General features: G+C 45.4%; 1 protein-coding gene across 1 annotated transcript in view; it reads right to left on the bottom strand.

The window, feature by feature from the left end:
- The window catches only part of PXN (paxillin), an 89605-nt gene extending 67257 nt beyond the window's left edge, over positions 1–22348 (bottom strand). Inside the window, exon 1 of the mRNA XM_084820504.1 lies at positions 22238–22348. Within this exon, the coding sequence (XP_084676630.1) occupies positions 22238–22250 (13 nt within the window). The 5' untranslated portion in view covers positions 22251–22348. The remainder of the gene's footprint in view (positions 1–22237) is intronic.
- Positions 22349–24364: the final 2016 nt, after the last annotated feature.

Raw genomic sequence — 24364 nt, forward strand, 5'->3', positions numbered from 1 at the left:
GCTTGCTGTGAGCTTTCTCTGCATATTTATTTGAATCTATTTTCTATCAATAAATTGTCATCCTTTTGCACAAGTGGCTTCATTTCATCTTGGTAATCTAAAAGAATCTATTTTGTCTGGGACCTGGCAGAATCAGGACCCCAGACCAATACATTAGCCCACAGCAGGGGATCCCTGTAGACCTCTTTCCCCCTCTCCTCCAACCCTTGGCTAGGCATGTACCATGCCCAATGAAGGGCAACAAACATGGCTATTACCATGAACAAGTGGAACCTGTGACAAAGTTTTAGTTAGCACATATCCCACGTCCAGCAGTAGTGAGCCAGTAATGCTCTCCTCCACTATACTAAGCTGTAAGGTCAAGGTGGTCATTCCACTCCCACCCACCCCCAGGAATTTTTTCCAACTCTCAAAATTCCATGGCTACTGAGCATGCTCAGTCTTCACTGAGTTTTTTTTTTTTTTTTAGGAGGAGGAGGAGGTTGCTTCCTTTGGGTTTTTAAAAAAATATTGTTTGTTCTTCTGCAAACCCCAATTCCCCTGAGCATTTGGCTCCATCTCATTTAGGACCTACCACCTGAGTTCACTAACAGAGGGAGTGATGGAGGGAGGAGGTCCATCTGCATGCCCCACAAGGGAACCCAACCACCTCCACAGGGGAAGGGGAGAGAAAGTGCACATGCTTTGCATGCAAATGGTCACAGGCATCTCTAGTTAAAAATTATCTCAAGTTGCAGAACTTGGCAAGAACCATGCCTGATACTTTGGAAAGCTGCTAGGGCTAGATGGACCCATGGTTTGGACAAGTACGAAGAAACTACAAAGGAGCATGGAGGAAGCAAATAACACCAAGGGCAACAAGACGTGGATGCTTAAAACAAGTAAGTGTCCTTGCACTAGTAAGTGCAAATAAGTGTCCTTGCACTAATAATAAATAGTGATCTCCCTTCCCTTGCAAGTAGTTTTTCCCTTGTACTACTTCCCTTGTAGTAGTGGTCCAATTCCCTTATTTCTACTTCCCTTGAAGTAGTGGTCTCCCTTCCCTTGCAGTGCTCTGGCACTAATAATAAGTGTCCTTGCACTAATAGCAAGGATAACAAGACAGCAATGCTTAAAACAAATTTTAAACTTCAAACTAATCTGGTAAAAAAGAGGGAGCCAAGGCAAAGCAACTTCAAAGCTAATTAAAAACAAACAAGCACAGGTAACCATGTTGACCGTAAGAAAAAATTCCAAAATCCATATTAGTGCAATACCTTCATTAAGCCAACCAAAACACTACAAAATATGTGCAAGCTTTCAAGATCTCCAAATCTCTTCATCAGGCAAGATTTTACAAAAATCAGTTTTGGCAGGGGAGAGAAAAAGAACATGATTTGATGGTGAAGTCACAGTATCTGCATGTTCAGAATCGCAAATGAAGTGGGGGAGGAGGGGTCGGCAGACATTCAAATTAGGCTCTGTAGGTCATGTGATGGTTACAAGGATGGACCTGGAGCTGCCCCTACAGTCACTGAGAACAAGAAAGGGGAAAATGTTGGATCCCCCATTTTGGATATGTAAAATCCAACAGTTACTCAGATGTGTTTCCACCATGGGCAAAGCAAACTGGCCCCTTTTACAACCGGTTCGCAGAGAGATACTAGGTAGTCTTTACATTAACCAAGATTTATAGCAGGGGTGTTGAACCTCTTTCAGTCTGAGGGCTAAATTCCATTTTGGAGAACTGTCTGGAAACCACCAAACGACTGATGGTCAGGGGAAGGGCCATCTAGGGAACCCTAGAGGGCTGGATTTGGCCCCCGGGCCTTAAGTTCTACCAAGTTATGAACCTCTGAGTTAAGACATAGCCTTAAGATGGAGTGCAGAACGGGTTATGCAGGCTTAATTAAGCTGGACTGTAGGTACAAACAGATTTCAAGGTGCACCAAGACAGAGAAACAATGGCTTTGAAAATATAAGAACCATGAGTCATTTGGATCTGAATTTAAATGCTTTGCAATTTAAACCAGTTACGTAAATAACAAATATTACAGCAGCAGGTATCATCATGTTGGTACTAACTCAAGTCACCAAGCATCTTGAGCATGTCAGCTGTTTTAGGGCTAATGGCATGCATGCTGGAGAGTTACAAAATGTCACAATCTTTATTTGGTACCAGCTTTTCTCAGTACTACAAAAACCAAATATACAAACACTACCATTTTAGAGGATGATTTGTAGCTCCTCAGACTCTCCCTTGGGTTAGCTGGTCAATTCCCACCCTGTCTCCCCCACCACACACACTCCCACGTGAAATAACTGACACAGAACTGTTTTCATTCTCAAATGTTAAGTGAACCTGACAAGACCAAAAAAGTTTATGGTTCAAGGGACACCACCATACTTTTAAGAAGTGTCAATGGATAAAGCAGAATTCCCTGTACCAAACTATCACACTGAATGATTTTAGCAGCACAGGAGGTTTTCATTTTTCACTGTGGATCTTGAACCTATAAGGTTAAGATGTATCTGCAGATACATATGGTGAAACAACAGAACTCTGGCTTCTTGGATTATTACAAAACTGTAATGGCTAAGTATGAGGAGGGAGAGGGGGAAGGGGAATTTAAGTCACTATGCAATCTAAAATGCTAGAATTCGTAACAAATTTAGTTCTTTGTATAGCTGAGAATTAGAAAGCTTCTTTTCCATTCTTCCTAATGAAGAGTTCCGTCTTGTTTGAAAACGGAGATATTATACCAAAAGAAACTGGCTCAATAAAAGTGTTAATCTTTATTTAAAACTGTATTTAAAACTTAATGAGTACACATATCAAGTACAGAACAGCTTTCACCACTGCAGCTCACGTCCACATTGTGTAGTTGTTGTTGTTGTGTTTTTTTTAAACAAGCTAGCTTGCAAGCATTGTCTTTTATAGTCTCCGACAGTGGGAGATAGAAAAGCAGAACAATGATTCGATTCCATACCACACAAGTAGCAGGCAAGTTTGAAGGGGGAAGAGAAACCTGAGGCAGTTGAGCCTCGTTTTCCTTACCAGTCAGGAAAGGGATGGTTTAAATGTCCCCCACTGGGAGAGGACACACCTTGATTTACACTTGCTCATTGGAGGAGGAGGTTGCCCCCTCCTCCCCATCAGCCCAACCTGAATTAGGAAGAAGGGAGCTAAGAAAGAGGTGATGCACTGTTCTAATCATGTTTCTCTGTAACAGGGTTGGAGATCTCCTGCTCTGGCCTCTTAACATGGTCATGACTGCCCCTTAAGGATTTCCAGATACTCACCTGCAAAGCAGGTAGCTGGTGGTAGGTTAATGGTGGCAGAAGGAAAGTCTAATTAAACAGTTTGAGAAACACTGGGTTAGCAGCAAGTCATCCTCTACCTTTTCTCACTGGAAATCTCCTGCTCTTTAGCCCACATTAGTTTCCAAGACCAAAACAGAGACATATTTTTAGAGCCACTGCTTTTAAATTTAGTTTCCTCTTCTACAGATGCAAGCTGATGAGCATTACTACAAGTTAACCACCTGCCTGGTTGTCAGTAACCAAGTAAGAGTTGCCTCTAACCAACAAAGCAGGGAAATCTTTCCAGAAAAAAAATCCTGTTTTAAGCCAACAATGCGCAGAAATGACCAACAGGGAGATGTGCAGAGAGGCTAGTAGGAGTTTTTGTGGGCTGCAGTATACAGAGTTCGATGGGTAGTTCCTTAATATTCAGTATACTAACACTGACTACAATCTATTTTCATTAATTAAATGCATTTCTTTCTTTTTTACAGCAAGGTAACAGTACGTGATCCCTAAACATGCATGTAGACCCAGTCAAAGGTACAGCTGTGGAAAGGAGGAGAAAGTGTTCTTATCCTAGTATCCTTTTCATCAAAGCTTACCAAGAGAAAGTAAAGGCTCACTACAAATATTCAGCCCACAACAATGAACGAATGATAGGATGCAACTGCCAAAATGCATAAAGTCATCAACAGAACTGTGGCTGCCTAAGCATCACTTATTTCAGAACTGGGAAACAGAGTTCAATAAGTCAGAGCTCATGTCATATCCTGCACAAACAACATTTGGGCAGGCAAAGCAGCTTTTTGCCTCTCCATACTGCCTGGTATTTCATAGGCAGTGAATGGCATGTAAGAAAGTGACCGTACAAACAGCTACTGAAGAGACCTGCTCCATGATTTTTTAAAGAAAAGTGGCATTTTAGGGGCAAAGACCAGGCATATGTTGAACTCCTTAAGTGGCAAAAGAGTATATTCACCCTCAGTTTGCAAGCAGAGAACAACCAATATAAAAATCAGGAAATGAAATTATCTACCCCAGCCTTCCCCAACCTGGTGCCCTCCAGATGTTTTGGACTTCAACTCTCATCAGCCCCCCACAACTTAGCCTCCACCTAGTCGAACAGTCAAATGTCAGGAATGCTGGGAGTTGTACTCCAAAACATCTGGGGGACACCAGGTTGGGGAAGGCTGGTCTCCCCAAAGAAATGTAGCAGCACAAGGTAAACCAAACAATCTGGGAGAGTTGGATTCAGAACCCAGCACAGCCAGGTCCCCTGCCTTCTCACAACTTTTCCTGACATGTCCTTTAAGAGGAATTTAGGAATGGGCTCTAGTAGGAAGTTAAATAGGGACATCTGACCATTCTGAAATTATGACATCACAATCCCTTGGGCTTCTTCTTGACATACATCTTAATAAAATATATTGAGAAAAGTTATCAGAGGAAGGTTTCCTCGGTTTCTAAATCATTAGCATGGGATTAACCACGGGTGTGATATGCATAAGTTTGTTGTCAGGATGTTATTAGAACATATGCAAATGGCACACAATTGTTATGAAACACAAACCCTAAATCAGATCTATGCCATACATGGAACATTCCAGGGCTTTTTCTTTAACCGAGGAAAAATTTAAGCCACCGTTGGGAGATGGGCCAATGGAGAAAAAAGAGTTTTAAAAAATAAGCTTAGTACTTCAGTCTGCCTCTAGTTATAGCAGAGAACTATGGAACCACAAGCATTCTCATTCCATCATAAGGAACAGAAGGTGGCCGTCAACACAAGATACTAAAAACTCTAAAGAGGATTTTCTGGAGCAACCAAAATTAACCGGATAACATTAATGAAGGGTTAGTGAAGGATGGAGTTGCCTGAGTAGATAAAGTCACAGACAGCATCTATCGCTTTCAAAAATTAGCAAGACAGTGTTTGGGAAAAGGCAAAGCTATAAATATACTAAAGACACAAACCATGTATTAGCCCGTACAAATAACCCAAATGCAAGACAGAATCTGTTAGTGAAAATCAAAAGGAACTATATTATATGCACTACTAATAACAGCTCAGAGAAAAATTAAACCCAGCTCTATCGAAAGGATAAGCAGTATTTCCCAAAAACTGTGCAGGGGAGAACTATACAGAGACATGTGTGGTCTATAATTTTAGGGCCAATTTTCACATTACTTCTCTGACACAGAGATAAACATTCACGTAGTGGAAAGTGCGGGTATATCATAGCATGAAAATGGTAATGCAAGTGTATATTTTAATGACAATACATAGGAAACCATGTGCCAAAAAGGTATGCAAAACAGTCTACTCCTATACATGTCTTCTCAGAAGTAAGAACAATTAAGAGCAAGGAGGCTTACTCCCAGGTAAATGTATATATGATTGCAGCTTAGGCTCGAAGTAAGCTACATTGAATGCAGTGGGCCTTATGTCCGAGTAGACATGTAGAGTATTGCAGTGTAAGTTTTGTGTAAAATACTAAAAAGTACAAGGGAATTATGTTTTAATTCTTTAAAACTAATGTCATATTTATCTTTTGCTAGTTTGTGTATAAGGATCTTTCCAACAGAAGTGACTGAACACTGATAAAATAGGGGAACACTTACTTAGAGAAGTGCAACTAACCACACACAGGTTTAAAGAGAGAACAATTTATTAACCATAGGAGTCATTAGCCAATGGAACAAATTACAAGAGAAACACAGGAAGCTTTTTAAAAAATACGTTAGATATAAATTTGAAGGGAATAATCTGGTAATAGCTGCTACTGCTTAAGAAAGTTGAATGCGGTTTTTAAAAGTGCTAAAGCACTACGATTCTGTGACCCGTTAAAAGTGATCCCATTGAAGAGCTATGAATTGTAACCACTGAAATCAGAGCCAACAACCGTCAGCAGAAAGAAGCCTGGATGAACCAAGATAATCAAAGCCCCAACAGCAAGCAGGATATGGAGGAAATAAGATACATTTTTGTGAACTCTGTTCCAAAAAATAATTAAGCTCCAGACATCCTCACAACCTTGCATATCCTGCTGGTCAGGCAGCAATACTGCATGAATGGCAAAACCCTAAACATTAACATTTCACTTCTTAGTGTTCAAGATGAAGTCAGTTGTACATTTTGCCTTGCACATTACATATTTGTACAGATTTGACTGTGCAAGATAGTAAGACACTATCATTCAGGTCTTTCAATCATGGGTTATGAAGTTGGTTTGTTTCAAACAAACCCTAGTTAAGATCAACAGTTTGTGCGGTTCAGATGAAACAACCCGCAGTTAATAAAATACAATCCAAAAGCTTCCAATGTCTTCCTCGAGGTCACATCATGAGAGGGTGTGTGTGCATGAGCCCAACGTTCGTTCCTATCACAATAAACTATGGTTTATCATGACATCTTAACTCAGCCAGTGTGTCTGCCCTGGAATACTGAAACCTTTTCCAAACATTGCCTACGCATTACCAAGTTTCTCCACAACCTTGAGGGCTAGCAGCTTGCTAATTTCATTGCAAATTTCATTAATCAAAAAATGGAAATTATCAAGATTCTACACAGGATCCTAAACAGTCCTCTTCATTTATCATATTTTTATCCCACCCTTCATCCAGGGGGCTCTGGGTACATGGATCTCTTCCTTACAACCCTGTGAGATGGATTAGGCTAGGAGAACGACTGCTCAAGGTCACCCAGTCAGCTTTGTACCTGAGTGGTGATTTAAACCCATGTCTCCCATATCCTCGCCTGACACTTTTAACCACTACACCACCCTGGCTTTCTCTATACCTTCAGTATATGATAAATTTCCTTTCCTCATTACTGCCTAGCCCTCTTCTGTATCTACTCCCTTCCCTGAGAAACACATCCCAGTTTCACCAGCAACTGAGAACTTACCCAGATCAAACATCTAAAAGGGCAAAAAAAAACACAACCATGGCTGTTTCTGCCAAGCAAGTACTGAACTATGCTGCATTCCATTTGATTAAAACAATTACCAGAAAGGCAGCCAAGAATTACATAAAACTTCCTTTCTGCACCACCCCAGCTACTTTCCTCCACCTCCACCCACATACTTCATACAGCTTTCCAGCGCTATTTGTACCATGCACAAGTTGTGCATACCATTCCATCGAAGCTGGGCTGAAGGCAAAGTCTTTTAAGGGTCACTTGCAGAAGAAATGCAAAGCCATTGTTTTATTGTTTTTGCTGTAATGCCTTAATTATTTAATATGCATTTTAGTGCGAATTGCTTAAATATATTATATTAAGCAGTACAGAAGTATATAAATTAATTAATTTAATTAAATCAAGCAGTCTGGGTTTAAAATGCAGGCATACCTCACTGACCCAAACATCCTATGCAACAACCAAAACTACCATAACTGAATGTGGGGCTGCCCTTCAAGACTTGTTTCAAAACTTCCACCAGTGTGTAACTCACTTGTCCTCCATTGCAGGTTATGCAAATTGTGGATTAACATGGATACTGCTGTCTGCACAGCAGGAGCCAACCAGTGAGTCCAAGGTGGGCAAAGCACTCAGCTTGTCAAGCAACCTTCTGTGTCTTGCTTCTGGTTGAGCACAAAAGGATTAAACCAACATCTAGGGAAAACATCCAGAGATTCCAGTGCCATAACTAGTCTTTCTATGTTCAAGGTAGGTTCCTCTACACATCTGCTCCACTTCAATAACCAGTAGCCGGGCAAATTAAGAATGGGTATGAATCTTTAAGGTTATACTGCTGAAATTCCCACTCCCCAGATAGACTGTGCCTGCTTAGAAGCTAATGTGCAGAAAAACCTGCTGGTAGTTGCTGTCCAATGTCATATTTCCACGATTTTCTCTTCCCCACACCTGAATATGCTTTACTGTGCTAGGCTGCAGGCACAGGATTAATAATAATAAGCTGCAACAGTACAACCCTCCCTGGCTTCCTACCACTCTCACTACCTTGCCTCTGAAAAAGCTCATAACTGGCTTCTTACCTACCATCTTGAAAATGTCCTTAACCATTCCATAATGACAGGAAAACATTAAATGTTATTTTTGATATTGTAAATAATCGCCAGTGGTGATACCCTCATTTTGTGCCCCTGTCCAGGTTGGAGCCAGGACTGGTGCATAGAAAGCTGCTTTATACCATGTCAGACTATTGGTACATCCAGCTCAGTACTGTCTACACTGAATGGTAGCACTTCTCCAGGATTCCAGACAGGAGTCTTTCCTAATCTTACCCAGGCCCCATCTACATGAGCCATTTACTCCGGGCCTGCTGTGGTCCAAGGACCTTCGGGACATATGACGCAGTCACCACTTTGCATCCAAACAGTGGTTTCCACAGGGAAAATACAGAGTTCCACAGAGGTGTTTTGCTGTAATTTTTTAGCTTGCTGAGGGTTTACTACGGTTGCTGAGCTGTCTGTCCCTTCTTCAAACTGACTTTGCAGGCTGCGGTGGGTGTGGGAGACGCCTTTTCACTCCTCCCATTCCTCCATTCCTTTGCAGCTGCGCAGTAACAGAGAGGCACACCCAAAGCTCAGAGGGATCCATTTTGGAATGATGGGTAGGCACGTACCTCTCATGTGGGCACACCCCTTCGCAAGTGCAAACCATTGCAAGAGTGTGGGGCTGGAGGACTGCTGCTGTGATTGTGTACGAACAGTTGGCATGGTAATGAAGGAGCAGACTACCCATATCTTACCAAAGAGGAAAAAACAGACAGAAAAGAACCCCTAAAATACAAAAGAACCACTATAACTTGAGGTGTCACACCTCCAGCTTCACATGGCTGCGCAGCTGCACATTTAAATATAATAGTAAGAAAAGAGCAGCGCGACTACTGCAGTTTACTTCACTTTAATGGCCATGTGTCAGATCTGCACAGCAGACTTTTCCACTGGAGAAGTCCGCAGAAAATCGCACATGTACCACAGCAGAAGCTAATTCACAGCTGCAATGGTGCGCAGTTATGACAGAGTGAACTTTGAAAGCGGTGCCGTGTAGATGGCCCCCCAGAGATGCTGGGGATCTCTAAGCAAAGCATGCACTCTACCACTGAGCTATGGTCCTGGACCCTATATCAACCCACTCTAACTACACTACTGATAGATATATCCTAAAATAAAGACCTACGCAAAGCAACATGACTGCCAAAGAGCAGATTCAACTCTTGGATTAAAATGATCCAATTGCACAACAACTCTGCCCTCAGTTTGACTGATGGACTAGAATTTCTCAAGTTTTACAATAGGGAATAAAAAGACCCCACTTGTCTTTGTCTATGCCTCACTCGCATGTGCACAGAGCTGGAGGCTGATAAGAGATGGTATGATATCAAAGAGATGGTATTTCTTCCCCTCCCCCTGCTACTTTCTGCAGAGTTCCTTTTGAACTGCCAGAACTACTTAACAGCTAGTCAAAACAGCTCCAGTTTCATAAAGGCAGAAAGCCAGGTCGCCCATACAGTGGGGATCAAAACATGGAGGCCCCAGGACCAAATCCAGCCTGCCAATGAACACCAATTGAGCCCCCAGTTGCCAACACAGAAGTAGCAGAGGTGGTGGTGGGGAATGGTGGCTGTGGCAATGGGGCTTTCTTACAATCTACCTTGGGGTGATCCCCCACTCCATATCCTCCTCAATGTAACCTTCCCATAAAACTACTTGCCAGCCAAAGCTGAAAAGAGACTTCCTGCACAAACTGAAAAGGGCGACTCAGTCAGTGGTCTATTTCTAAAAGAAGAGGTAGCCGACTGTCACAAAAAGTCCTTTTGTAGCCATGTGCACAGGAGCCAGTCTTGTGTTTGAAAACTGCACATTTGCAAAGGTACTGGCTGCTTACATTTCAAACCCTGGCATTTAAAGTACATTACAAGGCTGAGTCCTGATGAGATCTGGCTCAAGTTAAATCTTGTTTAGAATAGTCAGATGGAACTTTCTTTGGATGAAAGAGAACTTGGGAACACTAAGTTGAGGGTCTTAATGGGCCACAGGGACACAAGTTTGTTTGTTTTCTTTCTGAATTCACTCCCACTGGTTCTATTTGTTCATTCCAGACACAACTGCAGTTCCCCAACTCATTTAGGATTGGTAGCACCACGCTATTTGTCTACTAAAATCCTTCATTAAAATAAAAAACAAAACCTTGCCTTCTATAGCAGAAGTAGCTGACTCAGGGCCATGTTTATACAATCACTTACTATGCTACAATAACCACCCCTGAAGTCACTTCAGTCTGATTTGTTTATGAGTTAAAAGGGCAAATTTGAGGTTGAAGTGAGCAGAAAGTCCCCCATCTCTCACAAGAGCTGGGACTCCCAACTCACCCCTCCTTCATTCTGGGATCCTAGGTAAACAATAATATGCGTTAGCATCTCTAGTGGCTAGAATTCATGTTCCCTGAGGAAAACTCAGCAACCCGAAAATGGCCCAACAATCAGCAAAGGGTGATGGTTGAGGGCCAAACTAGATGTCACAGGACAGCCATATGTATCCTGACCACAATTAAAGGGGGAGTGTGTCGATTTTTATATTATAATTTTTTTTACACAGAAAGATGTGGCAGATGAGAAAACCTAAATATTCTCCCATTTTTCTCCCAGCCCATCTTCAATAGGAAGCCAGCCTAGGGAGAAAAGTGGTTAAAGTAATGAAGCACATGTGTGTGGGGTGGGAGGAGACCCACACCTTCTGAGTTATAAATTAATGGGGCAGACATGTACATAAACACACTTCTATTGCCATCACATCTTGAAATATTTCGGCATTCATTGTTCATGTAAACTGTGCCTGTTATCTCAGGACAATAAGTGAGAGATAATAACTCTGAATCCTGACTGTGTAAACAGCCCTATACTCCACCCTCTGATTATGCTCCCAGCGTCCAGGTCTGGAGAAGTTAATGTCTCACAGATTATGGTGGTACTGCCTGCAATTGACAGCAGGCTGAATTATGTAGCCATACAGAGGGTGGGATGAAGAGCCTTCACATGTCCTTGAGGGCTGTATGTGCACCCAGCACCCCTGCCCACCATGGTTTCAGACTCCCAAACATAGCACCTGCCTTCAGGTCCTGCGAGCCATCAGAGTTCAGGAAAGCTACAGAGACACTGCTGTACATCCCAAATTCCAAGGATGTTGGGTGAACATTAGCCCTTATGAACCACATGTTGCTTTAGAACTGAGCAGGGGACGTTAAATGAAAGGGATGTCAGATTCTGGAAGGAAGAAAATAGTTTCTAGGAAGATGGGCTGCCTCCTACTGTCCCTACATTTGTAGTCTGTACTTTGATTTTAAACTGCACTGTCCCTTGGAAAGGAGCCCCAGATTAAGCGACACTACTCCAAAGAAAGAAAGAAAGAAAGAAAGAAAGAAAGAAAGAAAGAAAGACAGACGAAGAATAGACAAATGGGATAGGAAACCTCAAAAAGACAAGGCAGGATATGAACGCCTTTTACGCTGGGAAATTCTGTCTAGCTTGACAAAGAGAAATAGGTAAGCATCAGAATGATAGAAGAGTGTGGAGAAAGTGAGCAAGGTTTTTTTCTTTCTTTCTAAAAAATTATTTGATTATTTTTATCCATTGCACTAGGGAGAGCAGACACTTGCATATTCTAACCAATCCTAGTGAGACACAAAGGAGTTAAAGTATCTGCAGAGTCCGGATTTTCCATGGAAATGCAACAGCGGGGGGGGGGGGGAGGCCTTTGCATCACACACTGCTTGAGGCACAGGACTCTGTCCAAGTCCTACAAGACAATAGCACCCCTGTTTTACGACGGAACTGAAACACGGAACTGAAACACTTAAGGAGGCAGGGGAAAAGGGAGACTCATTCCTCGCTATGGTGGGGTTATAGCCCCTTTTACAGTCTGCATGTATACCCAAGCAGGAGTAACACTCTCAGGAACCTCAGCAAGCAAAACGATCAACATTCCCAACTAGACCCACGTCCTGATTGTAGCTCACAAGGAAATGTTTTGTCAACAGTCCAGTACTAGATCAACACTCAAAGACTGCAGTGCATTTACAATAATAAAGCCCATACAGACAAAGCCCTCTCTCAAAAGGAAACAGACAAGCAGAATGCTTTCACAGGCAGAGACCAGACCTCTTTTTTGTGTGGGAAAACAGTCCAACGATCACACATGTTCTCTGCCTCAGGCCCAACAGAGCTCCACTTAAAGCCAGTGGGTGAAGGTCTTGCTGCCTTCTACAGGAGCATATTCAAGTCGAGAAAATAATATTTTCTCATTGACCAGCACAGCTATCTTTGTTTTTTGTGTGCCTTGGAGAATATCATATTTAGCCATTCAGGGCAGAATCTACCTGCAGGGGAAGATGATTTTCTACCACCTGAAGGGGGAATTTACATTCTGGGGTTCTATACCCTCCAACCACTAGATCAGCCTCCCCAATTAGATTACAATTCCCAGCATTCCTTATCATTGGCCATGCTGGCTGGGGCTGATGGGAATCGAAGTCCAAAACATCTGGAAGGCAGCACTAAATAATGCTACACAATTTGTCTTCAACTGACCTTTTCACCTAGTACTTCACCTAAAATTAATCTCTGGTTTTGCTAATATTAAGACGGTCATGCATCTCTTTATTTCTGTTTCCTACCCACTCAGGAACTTGTGTGCTTCAACCAGGGAGACAGACACATCTAAAAGAGCTGGCCTTTAAGCTTTCAGAAATGGGGGTCACCTGTTGTTTCTCTATCCCAGAATACTAAGTGTTTGTTACCTGATACCTGAAACCCCTACCAGTGATCGCTCAGACTGTAATCACCATTTTGAAACTGAATCTACTCTACAGTCCTCATAGCAAAAAAGTGACTTAGTTGAACTTTTCTGTTTCTTCCCTCATCCCCTACCTCTTATACTACCTAGCCTGATTAAGAGTTAAAAGCTCAAACAATCTTTTGTGGCATTTTCGTTGGCCCTAATAAAGATATTTAACAGTGGATTTTGGATCTCCCCCCCCCCCGCCCCGATTTTAGATTTTTTTACTCATAGACCAGTGCAGATATCTTTGTTTCTAATAAATGAAAGAGTGAGAGAAATGGATCAAGAGAAAAATCAAGATTCAGGGTTATCAGGCAAATTTCTTCAATAGTGAAGAAAAATAGCAGCGTTTTAGCTGAATCACAACACCCCTAAATCTGTCAACCTATCTTCCCACATCCCTCTTGCTACTGTAAGGGAACAATCCTATGGCTGCTGGACAGCAGCTAAACAGCCATAGGATTTTTCATTTTCCGGGAACCAACCTCGGAGCCAGCACTCAGAGCCAGCACAGTTTGCCCCCAGCTCTGCACTCGCAAGAGCAGCGTGGAGCAGGGGAAAAGGAGGCGTCCCTCGGGAAGGGAGGGGACGGTGGAACCGCCAATATGATGCTTCCTGTGCACCATCTGGCCTCCCCCTTACCCCTGAGGTGCCCTGGCTAAACAGCCAAAATGGGCCATCTAGCTGCAAATGCATGGCGGCCGGAGTGCAGAGAAGATCCCTTCCACACTCCGCCCTGCATTGGATAGTTGGTCATCTCCAAGTTCGGAGGCAGCTGATTATCCCCATGGGATTGCACCCTAAAGTACAATCCACTCGAAAGATCTTCTGCACAAGTCCAGCTGAAATGAACAGAAGCCGCCCAAGGACATATTTGCGCACCTAAGAATCTATTACAACTGGAGAACCAAATCAAAAGCAAGAGCTTTCTAGATTCATATCATCCATTAATTCTTGCAGATTAAAAATTACTGGATGGTTCAAGCCAAGTTTTGGTGCCATTTTACTGTTCTGGAGTTCTGCACTGATGAGTAATTTGTATTGTTACCCTTCCCATCCCATCCTGCAGATATGAAGAGTGGGCAACTTAATATGTTTGTTTCAGGGGACTTAAGGTTTAGTAGGCAGGAAATAATTACTGGAAATAATGTGTTTGTGCACATACTTCTTAGATATAGATTAGAACTAAAAAAATCCCAAGCAACTAGGTCACCTTGACTCTTAAACACTCTATGTCAGCACCTACAATTTTAAATATTTCCTCAAGCAGAGGTGTACAGACTCCAGACTTGCAGAAACTACTTGTTTTTCACTGGACACATGAGGTCCGCCAACCCCAAAGAGCTATTTGCAAAACAGTGTTTCAGGAAAGTGAAGATAGATTTGCAAAACAAGAGCTTCTTCTAAGCACATGCTCAGCCCAGGAATTTGTTTTCAGTACCAGAACTGGAGCTCCCACATAAATCCACTCCTGTTTTCCCCAAAGCTTTCTTGCCTCATTCAGGATGGGGAAAAAGTTGCTTTTTTCCCTCCTAAAGCAACCTTTTTTCCTTCCAGCGAATGAGAAGCCACCATCTCCCGAGGCAATCGGTTCCACTGCTGAACAGCTCTCACCGTTAGGAAATTTCTCCTAATGTTTAGCCAAAATCTGCTTCCCTGCAATTTCCACCCACTGGTTCTAGTCCTGCCCTCTCGAGCAAGACAGAACAAGTCAGCTCCATCGTCTGCATGACAGCCTTTCAGACATTTGAAGCCCACTCTCATGTCTCCCCTTAATCTTCTCTTCTCCAGTTTAATAATACCCAGCTCTTTCAACTGTTCCTCATAGGACTTGGTTTCCAGATCCCTCACCATTGTGGTTGCTCTTCTCTGGATGCACTTCAATTTGTCAATGTCCCTCTTAAAATGGGGCGCCCAGAACTGGATGCGGTACTCCAAATGCAGCCTGAGTAATGCAGAATAGAGCAGAACTATTACTCCCATGAACTATTACTATACTTCCATCAATGCAGCTTTCTTAACTGCCGCATCACACTGCTGGCTCATATTCAGCTTGGGATTCACTAAGACACTGAGGTCTTTTTCATATGTACGGCTGCCAAGCCAGGCCTCCTACATCCTATACATGTGTCTTTAGTTCATTTGTACCTAAATGCAAGACTCTACATTTATCTCTGTTGAATCCAAAGACTGAACTCTCAATTACAATGTTTGTTTGCTCACATGTAATATCATGTATGTTCAGAGAGCAATACGCCTTACAAATATCAGCCTTCCTCACAACAGCCCTCTATGCTGGGATTTTTAGAACTCCCATTTTACAGATGAGAAAGTGAAATGAGAGGCTTGCTAAGGTCTACCCAGCAAGAAAATTCTTGGGTGCTCTAGATGTGGTCAGGCCTATGCTATATAGGAATCTTACCCTCTTATTTTTGAACACAGCAGTCCATAGTTTTAACCAACATACACACTTAGGGTGCAATTCCATGACTTCCTCGCTCAAACCTGGAGGCTTACGAGCATCCAGTGCAGAATGGGAGGAGTGGCAGAGGTGATCACCACCTCCGCTGTTCCTCCCACTCTGCATTTTCGCCAGATAGGGTTTTTTACCCATCTACCTGGGGTGTTCTGGAGGGAAAGGGAAGGAAGCTGGAGAGACCTCAGGAAAGCTTGTATCCCAGCCTCTCCAGTCTCCGCCCCTCCCCTCCCCCAGAACGCCCCCTTTACCCCCTCTCCGAGGTTGAGTTCCTGACCTTGGAGAGGCAGCAGGCACAGTTATTTCCACAGCAGCTGCAAGGGGCGGGGGGTAGAGCACAGATTCCCGGATCCGAGGTCGGAGTGCTGTCTCCGACCTCAGATCCAGGAATCCAAAGTATCCTATAGCCCGCCCCCCGCCCCTCAGATGCTGTCTAGGAGCCATAGGATTGCTTCCTTAATCACACTGTGTAAAGAACAGCAGGAAAGAGAACAATTTCGCAATCATTCCTGTGTTTTGATTTTTATAACCAGAAAGCTCATTCACCCCAACATGCAAGCCTTCTAATACAACCTGGAAGGGCTGGAAATCAACTGCCAAGTTAACAATGCACATGACAAAAGAAGAGGAAGCCCAGATTAAGCAACCCTCCATGGAGAAAAGCCACTGGTAGAGCAATACACCATCTGACCAGATGGCAGAGTCACAAATACCTCAGTGAATTTATGGAATGCAACAGCTGTAGCTTGTATATTTCAATACCCATGGTCTTAGAGCATACTGGAAAGTTTCTCTGGTTGTTTCATAAAACATCATCAAAGTGTGTGTGCTTGGCCCCTCAGTGAAACTAGAAAGCTGTTCATGAAGGCAGAATACAATAATGGGAAAAAAATTGAAACCTCAAATTAGAGCCAACGACCCTTCAGAGAGAACCACATATTCTAAGACATACCCAAGAATTTCTTGGGAAGGAGAAAAGAAATTCATGAGAGAAAACAGAGCTGCACTCACTCCAATAAGAATTTATCTTCATGCACAGTCTTTTACCAGATCACCAAGCCCTCAGCCATTTTTATTCAAGCTAGCCCCTCCCTGAGGGGAACACAACTCTGAGTAGGGCAGAGCATGGCCTCAGGTAGCCAACTGGCTGATGGACACAATGGGGCTGTTCACATGACATGAGGCTGTGGTACATGCAGGGCATATGCATATTTTGAATATGCAACCCCCACTTGGGAGCTGCTTTTTGTGCATACCTGGCGAGTATGGGTTATGTGAGGGTTAACAAACTTCATATAACCCACGTTCGCATGACATGACAACCCCAAGTGGGGGTTGTATATGCAACATGGCACCCATGGCGTGTTGTCCAAACCCAGTCAATGTCTTGATGGATTTATTACAGGCTCAGTTTAGACTTCCTCTTCTGTAGGTGTTATTGCCGACTTTAAATTAGCACAGTAATTTAATACTCTAGGTCTAGTAATAAAACTGAGTCTTTCCCGGAGCACATCTGAACAGAACATTTGGTTGCTATTAGAGGAATGATGGAGATGCCATAAATGGATCTTGGGTTACTTGTAATACAGGTTCTCTCTCTGATAGTTGTAGGAAGCAGGTCTTTTCTAGTCCCTTCACTCAAGTGTTCTTTCTACTCTTGTACAAATGTGAAAGAGCTGTAGACGGCTTGTGAAGTCTCTTAGAATCCATATACCGGGAAGAAGAACATCAGCATGGCTGTATTTTAGTTTCAGTGGTTGTAAAATCAGATAGCTAGCTTCACCTTCAAGAAGATCTTTTTACACAAGCAAAAATTACAAGCCAAGACTAAAAATAGAAGCCAGGTCTTGTTAATATCAATGCCATGAGAAGGCAGTGTGCCTAGAAGTCTAATAGTATAAATGGAGTTACAGGGCTGATGCAAAAGGCTCCTGGCAGGATATGAGTGGAAAGGTGAACTGGATAGGATGGTAAATCAGTTTCAAACCTGAGGGTGATTATTATTATAGATGAGACTATCTTAGAAGATTTAGGGTGCAATGCTGGCTGGGGCATGCTGGGAGTTGTAGGCCTTTTCTCTGTCTAAACATGCATAGGATTGCACCCTAAGTATCCCAAGTGAGCATCCCTCCCTGTCTACCTCAAAATATTCACATTAACTGCACAGAGCATGTCCTCCTCCAATATATATACCCCCCAAGAAAGGATATAAGAGTCAGTAGCATGGGAGACAAACTACCTAAATATCTGATTGAATTCTGTGTATTTTACACCACAGTTGCACTGCTTAAGAACACACCTTCAGGAAGTTTAGAGCAGAAAGCAATACATTTGAAGTAGAAAAAGAATTGCATGTATGCCACCGCAGGCTGCACAACATGCTGCAGCTGGCTAATGGATGTGTGCTGAAAAAGTTTAAAAGTCACCAGGCTATAAAGTAAGGGGAATTCATAACTGACACAAGCTCACACCAATTTCCAAACAATGAGGAAGGTTGGAAAAAGGTGCGATTTGTGAGGTAAGAGTGGCAGATGTTTGGAGATTGCATGAGAGTGAATGCTAAGTTGATAGGTTTGGGGGGAGGTTGGATAAGCAATAGCATAATGCATCTAGCATCAAGAGAGTGGGGGAATAGGATAGATTAGCCTTGTAAGTAAATCCACAAGACTTACTAGCCTGCAAAACTGCTTACCAGCTGGGGAGCAGTCCTAGCTGGCAGAAGAGGGATGGAGAGTTCTGACCTCCTGAAGCAGTCCACTGAATTTCTATGCTGGGCACAGAGGAAGAATAGAGTACCGCATCCCCTCCTCCGCCAGCCCACTCACTAACCTACATTCACTCACCTGCATTCATTTTACTCTCACCTATGGCTACCAGTCCAGTACTTAAAAATAAGGCTGGGATACATATGGGGGGGGATGCTCAATAAGAAAACATTTTTAGGGCACAATGCTATGGCCACTAGTCAGCGGCTAGACGGCCATAGGATAGGTCAGTCAGAGCCCGCACTCTGAGGTCAGTTCCCTGAGAACCGACCTCTACCACCTCCCGCGCTGCCTCATAGGCAGAACAGAACGGCCCCGCACTCCACGCTCAGGAGAGGAGTGCGGAGCAGCAAAAACAGGATGTTCCTGGGGGCGTATCGGGGCGGGGAAGTCGGAAATGCCAGTATGACACATCCTACGTATCATCCGGCTGCCGCTTCCCAGGCTCCAAGGTCCCACAGCTAGACAGACGAAATCAGCTGTCTAGCCATAAATGCAGGGCAGCTGAAGCGCGGAGGGGACAATCCCCTCTGCACTTCTCCTGCCCTGCATTAGATAGGCAGTCGCCTCCGAGTTCAGAGGCGGCCGCCTATCCCAATAGGATTGCGCCCTCCATAGCACAGAAAGGGAGTGTTTGTAAGTGGGGTTTTATCAGAAAGCTGGGATACTCGATGTTTTTTTTTAGTTGAGTTACGAAAAAGGTACCCTAACACGTAGAAGATGATTAGGTAAGGAAGGATTTGTATAAAGTGAGGATTTGTATGAGATTCTGAGCAAATAAGATACAGCAGGATGTAGATATAATTACATAGACACTTAATTCAGCCAACAAATCAAGTGGGGAAGAGGAAGTTGAGATACATAAAAGCCACAAGGGGTGTAGAGACAGCAAGAAAATGAATAGGGTTTCCAAGACCCAGGCCTAGAGTGCCCTTGATAACTCCTTGCACCTCCCCATAATTAGCAGACTGAGAAATATATGAAAAAATGGCTAAATTTGCCATAAGTATACAGATAGCAGAAGCATTTAAGCGCATCATAGAAAAAGGCTGCAAGTATAATGTGACTTTCAGGCTACTATTTGGACAAATTATCCCAACCGTTTTTTTTGTGCGGGGAGGGGGAGGTGGCCATACTAATGAGGTCATTAACAGCGCGATCCTGTACATGTCTATTCAGAAGTATAAGCCCCACTGAAGTCAATGGGACTTACTCTCAGGTAAGTGGGTATAGGATTGTAGCCTGAGATACAGCTGGCAAAGGAAATAATCACAAACAAAGGAATTTGATGTAGACTGAAGCGAATGGGGGGTTAATCTAGGGCCATACACAGTTTAGGAAAGGATGAAAAAGCAGGCACGCATCCAGGTGAATTGTGAATCTAGACCAGGAAAGGGGCAAAGAGAAAAAGGCAGAGAGCCTAATGGTAAACCAAGGAAACCAGGCGATAGAACATTTAGCTTAAAAAAAAAAAAAAACTTTTTATTTATTGCAGGTTTTGTACAGAAAAAGAGAGACACGTCTCTAAAAATGCTGCACGAGACACACCACAAGACGGGAAAATAGAAAAACATGTGTATGTCAAAAATACCCAGAACAACAAAATGAAGAAAAATGTTCAATTTGAAAAGGGTCCTGCTAGCAGATAAGGCATTACCCACAAAGGTTTGCTAAACAAAAACTGCATAGCTTGAATTGAGTAGCAGTGTAACACCGCAACCCTAAACATGTTTAACCAGAAGTAAGCCACATTAAGTTTAACAGCCCTTACTCACATCGTAGTAAGTGTGCTTAGGATCACAGCCTTAATATCCAAAGAGGGAGCTAAGTGTTATTCATCTTTTATAGAATAGTTCTACCAACTCCAAGAAAAGCATCAGTAGGCTAATAGCTTTATTAGGACGAACTAAAAAGATCACAAAGTAGCATACAAGCTTTCAACTTCCCCAAAACTCTTCTGTGGTCTGGATGTTAAGCAAAAACCAAAATATTCAAGTCCTGGGGGAATTTGAAAGTTCGCTCAACTACTTTGCATGACATTTTAGCTGCCTTAGTAATAAAACGTATTACACTGCTGTTGATTTTGGTTTCTTTCTGCCCTAAGGGATGAACAAGGCTACCTGCCATTTTTGAAGCTATAAAGTCCAGAAAAGCCAACCACTTTTCCCCCACCACCCAAATGTATCTGAACGTACTTAAAAGCACACTTGTGCTGAACACTTTATCCAAATCTCTCAAAGGGGGTTGACTTTGGGGAGTTCTGGAAAAGACCAGAGTGGCGCATGTAGAAATAAAAAAGACACAGCCTAGAGCAGCCTTGCCCAACTTCGTGTCAATGGCCATGCCGGCTGGAGGCGATGGGAATTGTAGTCCAGCACATTTGTACGGCGCCAGGTTGGGGAAGGCTAGCCTGATGGACTAAGGGAGGGAGGGACGGAGGGAGGTGGTTAAGTAGAAGAAACTGGAATACCGACTCAAGGAGAAAAGTTGAGGGCACACAGTGGGAAAGAAAAAAAGAGACAGGTTGTAGTGGAAATGTAGGATTGTGGAGATGCACTGGAGATTTGAAGAAGGCACACTGGGGATTGGGGGTGGGATGCACTGGGGATTGTGGGTGGGACCGATTGGGGGTGGGACCCCGGGGGGATTGTGGGTGGGGCGCACTGGGGACTGGGGGTGGGACGCACTGGGGACTGGGGGTGGGACGCACTGGGGACTGGGGGTGGGACGCACTGGGGACTGGGGGTGGGAACAATTGGGAGTGGGACCCTGGGGGGATTGTGGGTGGGGCGCTCTGGGGACTGGGGGTGAGACGCACTGGGGACTGGGGACTGGGACGCACTGGGGACTGGGATGCACTGGGGACTGGGGGTGGGACGCACTGGGGATTGGGGGTGGGACCGATTGGGAGTGGGACCCCGGGGGGATTGTGGGTGGGGCGCTCTGGGGACTGGGGGTGGGACGCACTGGGGACTGGGGGTGGGACGCACTGGGGACTGGGACGCACTGGGGACTGGGACGCACTGGGGACTGGAGGTGGGACGCACTGGGGATTGGACCGATTGGGAGTGGGACCCCGGGGGGATTGTGGGTGGGGCGCTCTGGGGACTGGGGGTGGGACGCACTGGGGACTGGGACGCACTGGGGACTGGGACGCACTGGGGACTGGGGGTGGGACCGATTGGGAGTGGGACCCCGGGGGGATTGTGGGTGGGGCGCTCTGGGGACTGGGGGTGGGACGCACTGGGGACTGGGACGCACTGGGGACTGGGGGTGGGACCGATTGGGAGTGGGACCCCGGGGGGATTGTGGGTGGGGCGCTCTGGGGACTGGGGGTGGGACGCACTGGGGACTGGGACGCACTGGGGACTGGGACGCACTGGGGACTGGGGGTGGGACCGATTGGGAGTGGGACCCCGGGGGGATTGTGGGTGGGGCGCTCTGGGGACTGGGGGTGGGACGCACTGGGGACTGGGACGCACTGGGGACTGGGGGTGGGACGCACTGGGGACTGGGACGCACTGGGGACTGGGGGTGGGCGCTCTGGGGACTGGGGGTGGGACCGATCGGGAGTGGGACCCCGGGGGGATTGTGGGTGGGACGGGAGAGAATTCAACGAACACCAAAAAAGCCGGAATGCAAGCAAAACGGGGAGGGAGGCGCGAGGTCGGGGGGGCGGGGGCGCGAAGACCAGGGCAGGTTGAGAGCGGGGCTGAACCCAGGCTTAGGTCCGGCCGCTGGAGGGGGCTGTGGGCGCCGGGAGAAAACAGGCGCCGGGGCTGCACTCGGAGGGACGGGGCGAAGCCGGGGGGCACGACATCCGGGGGCCGCGGGCCCCGCCCGCAAAGTGGCGGCGGCAGAGTTCTGGGGGGGCCGGGGGGCAGCCCCCTCCCCGCGGCCGCTCGCGGCTCACCCAGGTCGTCCATGTCGCCTCCGCCGCTCCCCGCTCCGGCGGCCGCCGCTCGACTGGGGCCGCCGCGACTTTCCCTCAGCGCCGCCGCCGCACGCGCACGCGCGGCGGCCCCGCCCCGCCCCGCCCCGGCCCGGCCCACGGAGGCCCGCCCCCGTCGCGCGCCCGGGCGGGGGGGCGCGCGCGCGACCTCCTCCTCCCCCGCCCCCGCTCGGCCCCCCGCCCCGACCGCGCTTGGCGGCGCCGTCGCCCCCTAGTGGCCATGCCCGGGACGAGCGGCCCTCGCGGGACGGAAAGAGCGAAAACTCCCCCCTTCTCCGGGCGCGCTCGGGAACCTCCCCGCGCGGCGTCGCCGCTGCTGCGAAGAACGAGAGGAGGCGGGTCTCCGCCCCGAGGGGGTTGCAGTCTAGAAGCGGCCGCAAAGGGCTGCGTCCCGCCCAAGCCCTGCGCAGAGTTACACACGTTTTGAAATGAGCGGCGCTTCACTCTAGTCATGACTAATTTAAGCCCTATCCAGTTCGGTGGGTTTACTTTGAGTAGGACTTGTGCCGGATGTTACCCAAACGGAGACAGCGGAGGAAAAAGGAGGTGAGAGAAGAGTCCTCCCGGAGGAAGGCAAGGGGCGGTGGGGCACCATATGAATTTTACAGCGCAGTCCTGGGTGGGTGGGGGGGGTCCTATGCATGGAGGTGAGTTGCTGAACATCGGGAGAGAGAAGTTGCTGAACATCAGGAAAAAACCTCCTGACCGTGAGAGCAATACGACAATGGCACCAACTACCTAGGGAGGTAGTGGGACACTGGAGGCATTCAAGACGAGGCTGGACAGCCATCTGTCAGGGATGCTCTGACTTGGATTCCTGCATTGACCAGGGAGTTGGACTCGATGGCCTTGTAGGCCCCTTCCCACCCTACTATTCTATGATTCTATGCCATTGGGGTCCGGGGGGTTACTCCCAAGTAAGCAGTGGTGTAGTGGAAAATCGTGAAGTGCAGGCACTTATCGTCCCCATAGTCATGCCCCCAAGGAGAGTCCAAAAATGGGGGCAGCTGGATTGATCCAATCTATATACATCTATATATGTGTGTGTACACACACACACACACAGTCTGTACACTGTATGCATGTGTACACGCGCACACATACATATATATATATATATATATATATACACACATCACCTCCCAAAGAGCAACAGTATATATCATAATACCCAATTTATTAGGATTAGCTGACATTGGGTGGTATCCAGTGGTGACTTTTCAGTAGTGGAAAGCACTTCTGCTCGTGCAAATTGGGACTCCAATGCACCCCTACAAAAAGCTGTTCCTGCATCTTATGGGATGCTCCCCCCCAAAAAAAACAATGAGATATTGAACAGAGGGAAGCATACATCCTCTTTTATTATTATAGACATATAGTTTAGATAAATATAGGAAATACATTCCTAACAATTGAGCAGTTCAGATACAATACAACCAAAATATCTATGCATAACGTCCAAAGCTGTAATCCTATACCCACTTACCTGGAAATAAACCCCCTTGAACTCAAGAGGGCTCACTTCTGACTAGACACAGATAGAATTGCACTTCTATCAAGTCCATCCACTTTTCACATAACAAACACATTCTGTGTTCTTTGCTGATTTCAATATTGTAAAAGAAAAAAGTATCCATTTTCTTTCTAAAAGGCCCATAAACAACCAAGATTGGGGAGGGCGGAGGAGCGGAAAACATTTTCTTTTCCGATAGATGTTTATAACAGGTAAGGGCACAATTCTATGCATGTTTAAATGGAAAACAAAGTGTTTTTTTTTTAATCTAAACAACCATAGGATTGCACCTTAAGGGTGAATGCATGTTTAGACAGAGAAGAGGCCTACAACTCCCAGTATTTCCCAGCCAGCCTTGCTTAGGATTGCATAGGGTAGTTCCCTAAGTTTATCACCGCAGTGTCTCAGATTTTACATTTCCAAAAGTCCAGTGACTTTGGGATGGTGGTTGAGTCCACATTTTTGTCAGCAAAATCTGGGCTGCGGTTAGCATATGTGAAACCAGCACAAGCGTAGTGCCATTTTAAGGAAGCAGAAAAAGAAAAGTAGGGAAATTTGAAAAAGAAAATACATAC

Source organism: Heloderma suspectum, chromosome 13 (genome assembly GCF_057233095.1).
Source record: "Heloderma suspectum isolate Gila_16-S chromosome 13, 16-S_ref, whole genome shotgun sequence".
In the NCBI taxonomy this organism is placed as follows: Eukaryota; Metazoa; Chordata; class Lepidosauria; order Squamata; family Helodermatidae; genus Heloderma; species Heloderma suspectum.